Consider the following 4,329-nt stretch of genomic DNA (forward strand, 5'->3'; position numbering starts at 1 on the left):
CCGTACCCACAAAAATTAAACAACTATCAAAATATTATACTATACAAATGTCAAGTATATCCATATAAATACCATTACAAAATTTTCTAGCATCATTTAACCATTCAACACACCAAAGATAATTGGATAAAGTAGTAACACTATGATAGTACTACATAGCACATTACATGTTCCATTACATTAAATTGTTGTTAATTGGATAAAGTAGTAACACTATGATAGTACTACATAGCACCACTATGATACAAGTTCATGCTTCAGATAAGTTTATATTGGGTATTTTATACCCACGGGTTAACGGGTATGGGTGAAGGTGGAACGTTCTAATACCCGTTTACCCGTTGGGTGAAGATTTTTGCCCAATAACAAACCCACGGGTAGAATATTTAGCCCACATACATACCCTAATGGAGTAAATACCCATCGGGTATCGGGTCGCGGGTACCCATTGCCATCTCTACACACAAGATGAAATCTCTCATCTCTCTCTCCACCTAGCTCTTTTTCCCGGCCAGCCACCTCTACTGCCCATCTGTACATTGCACAAAGACACATGTGTAAGACTAAGACGCACGTACTTCACTGCTTTATCTACGCCTATGTACTTAAAGACATCTATCTGTACACGAGAGCATATACTAGCTTATTGTTAACTTTGGTCGGGTTAGAGAGAGAGAGAGTAGAACATGAATTCTCTACACCACCAATCCACTAGCCAACAGCTAGCCAAGAGTCCAAAGAGAGTCGTAGCAAGAGTGACTTTATCACTGATTGATCTCTTTCATCAATATGGACATAAAGTTGCACCTGCACACACACCACTAGAATGACCCCCTGGACTGGACAACTTGTATTGGTTGGTGGCTCATGTTGGTAACCTCTTACTACCTTCGTATGTACACTGTTCAACCCCTCCATCTCTATCTATGTGCTAGCTCTAGCTAATCAAGCAGGGAACGAAGGAGAGGAAAAAAGAGAGCAAAGAACACGCTGAACAGGACAGCCTTTGCTTCCGATCAGTAGCACAACAGGCGTCACCACCTCTTCCTGCTGCCCTGCCTCCCTCCTCATGCATAAAACCAGGCCCCCCTCTTGCTTCCCTAGCTCATGACCACCCTCCCACTCTCTCTCTCTGCTAGCTACACCCATCCGCCCATCAATCTCACCCATCGCATCCTTACAAGCTAAGGAATGAAGCCCCTTCTCCTTTGCTCTTCTCTCTCCCATATGTTTCACATCCATTATATATGTATTGTGAGGCCTCCACGAACACCCAAGCAAACAAAAAAATAGATACATAAAGGGGGAATGAACAAACCCCCATTCCCCTTTAATTTTATTCCACTTGCTTTCGCGCGTCCTCCTCGTGATCCCATCTTTTTTCTTCCCTTACCTTTAGTTTCTCCTCCTCCTCTCTCCGGGTGGCAGACCCGGCCTTCTCTCCTCCCTCTTCGTCTTCCAGTTCGAAGCTGTAGCGGCAGCTAGAGCTAGCCACGTGTAGAGCGGCACGACTGCAGCGTGCGAAGAACAAACAAAAGCAGCTAGAAAAGAAGCTCTCACTCACTCACAAGTAGCAAAAGATCAAAGGGAAATCAATCATATACCATGGTATTTTCTTCGGTTCCTGTCTACCTTGATCCACCCAATTGGAACCAGCATCAGCACCAGCCACAGCATGAGGTAAAGATTTCCACTATCCAAATCGCTTCCGCTTCTTTTGTGCGCGCGGCTTTTCGTTTCTTCTCCTACTCGTTGGCCACCATAGAGGTGGGGAGGGAATGGAGAGGAAATATCCCTAGGCTCTTTTGTGAAATCTCTCCTCTTTGCTTGAATATACCAAGTCGTCTCTCTTTTGGTTTCATTCGCTGAGATATCAATTTCACCTTGCGCGCCTTTCTTCCCTTTAATTGTTGTGTGATTGTGTGTTTGATTTGTAAATGACGTTGCTTTCTTCAGCAACTGCAAGCTCACCATGGCCAGCTTCCAAGTGACGCCGGAGGAGGTGGAGGCGGTGGCGTCGACGTGCATGCGCACCATCATCAGCTACCGCCGATGCCACCTTCTGCTCCTGGTGGGGCTCTCATGGCTCCTCGCCGTGACATGGCGGCTGTGGTCGCCGCGAGCGGTGGCAGCACGAGCGGCGGCGGTGGGCCGACTGGCGGTGGTTCCCCTATCCGTCCGGGCTCCATGACCGAGCGGGCTAGGCTCGCCAAGATCCCGCAGCCAGAGCCGGGGCTCAAGTGCCCGCGTTGCGAGTCCACCAACACCAAGTTTTGCTACTTCAACAACTACTCGCTCTCCCAGCCGCGCCACTTCTGCAAGACGTGTCGCCGGTACTGGACGCGCGGCGGCACGCTCCGGAACGTCCCCGTTGGCGGCGGGTGCCGCCGCAACAAGCGCACCAAGTCGTCCAAGTCCAACTCGTCGTCAGCCGCCTCCGCTTCCAGCGCGGGTGGGACGTCGTCGTCCACCTCGTCCACCGCGACCGGTGGCAGCGGCAGCGCCGCCAGCATCATGCCGCCTCACCAGGGGCACGGGGGACAGCCGCAGTTCCTAGCCTCGTTGCACCACCCTCTCGTCGGCGGGGACCACTACAGCACCGGCGCGTCAAGATTAGGGTTCCCCGGGCTGAGCTCGCTGGACCCCATGGACTACCACCAGTTCGGCGCCGGTGCCGGAGGTGCCATCGGGCTGGAGCAGTGGCGCCTACCGCAGATACAACAGTTCCCATTCCTAAGCAGCCGCCCCGACGCCGTGCAACCGCCAATGTCTGGCATTTACCCGTTCGAAGTGGAAGGCCACGGCGGGGAAGGTTCCGGCTTCGCTGGTCACATGCTTGGTGACCCCAAGGTGTCCGGCTCAGCCGGACTGATCACGCAGCTGGCGTCAGTGAAGATGGAGGACAACCCAACGTCCGCAGCGATGGCAAGCAGCTCACCGAGGGAGTTCCTTGGTCTCCCTAGGAACCTCCAATTATGGGGCGCTAGCGGCAACGGCGGTGCAAGTGGCAACAATGGAGGAGGCACCGGCAACGCTGCCGGTGGCGGCGACACTATTCCTCCGGGTAGCAGCTGGGTAGACCTGTCAGGATTCAACTCGTCTTCGTCCGGGAACGTGCTGTGACGTGACGCGCCCCCTGAATCTGATCTGCATGATAAGCTGGTACAGTTGCTGCAGATGAATGGTAGCTCTATCTATTTATGCAAGCACTGAAGTTTCATTTTAGTCATTGCTTATGAGAAAGTTCCACAGAAAAGGAGTTGTGGTGCAAGATTATAGAGGGGGGGGGGGGGGGGGGGGGGTATATATATGATCCATGGCGGAAATGGTGAATTGGTGTCTAGAAACGGTAGGCAATAGAAATTAGTTTCTGTTATCATTCAGTTCTTAATGCGCTGGCTGTTCTTGTTTTCTACAACATCTACGGGTGTATTTTTCTATATTGTTGTCCATTATATTTTAGGTCCATGATATGTAAACTTCTAACGCACGCATGTTGCTAGGTTAGGTTTACTTACAAGCTTTAATTGGTGTGCGATGTGTTCATGGTGCAGGGTGATCAAAGAGCTAGCATGTTTCTAGCTAGCTACATATGCATGCTGGTGAATTGTTCATCTATTCGAGACAGTTTGCAGACAGTGGATACTTGTTACTCAATGATTATACGGGCACGTATTGTTGTGTGTTTTGTGGGTGTATGCATAGTAGTAGCACAATGCATTGGTCTACTGCATATAATCTATCTATCATGGTGCATTCAGTTGCACTTGCACCTATATATCATTTGGAAATAAATGAATAAAGAAGGTAGTCATGTCCATCGCGCAGCGCACCATTGTATATAGGATTCACACCCATGCATGGCATATAACATATGTATTCTCTCTTGTACCCACAAATATATTAACACTCATTCCAAGCACTGAACATAAGAAACCATATATACCTATCGATTTATATTAGGAGAGGGGACAACAGGCAGGTAACGAGGCAAACAATGGAACACATGCATGCATGCATGGTCCATAGAAGCTCTAAACTACGTCCAGTAGTTCTCTTTCGAGAGATTACATTTCTGACGATACATACACTACATGTGTCATGTGTGCAGTGCAGCAAGTGACCCAATTCTCCACGTATGGTCCTCCTAGCAGAAACGATGTTGGTTTCTAGGTTTCCATGCGCCAATCTCCATTCAAAGACTTTTTTCCCCACTGCCATTGTGATCATGGCATGCATGAATGCCCCCACACAATGCAGGCACAGAGGCATTTTATTCATGTCCAAGGAATGGAATGCATCATTCATGCAGCAGGGAATGGCTACGAC

The 4,329-nt window shown here is 49.4% G+C and overlaps 1 protein-coding gene across 2 annotated transcripts; it reads left to right on the plus strand.

Annotated features, from left to right (window-relative positions):
- Positions 1-937: 937 nt before the first annotated feature.
- On the plus strand, positions 938-3,921 carry LOC100275540 (Dof zinc finger protein DOF3.6). 2 transcript variants are annotated; one of them, XM_008671385.4, is made up of 3 exons: positions 938-1,680; positions 1,957-3,162; positions 3,555-3,921. In XM_008671385.4, the coding sequence occupies exons 1-2, from the start codon at positions 1,606-1,608 to the stop codon at positions 3,121-3,123; spliced, it is 1,242 nt and encodes a 413-aa protein (XP_008669607.1). In that variant the 5' UTR covers positions 938-1,605; the 3' UTR covers positions 3,124-3,162; positions 3,555-3,921.
- Positions 3,922-4,329: the final 408 nt, after the last annotated feature.

This window comes from Zea mays, chromosome 1, assembly GCF_902167145.1.
Source record: "Zea mays cultivar B73 chromosome 1, Zm-B73-REFERENCE-NAM-5.0, whole genome shotgun sequence".
Classification (NCBI taxonomy): Eukaryota; Viridiplantae; Streptophyta; class Magnoliopsida; order Poales; family Poaceae; genus Zea; species Zea mays.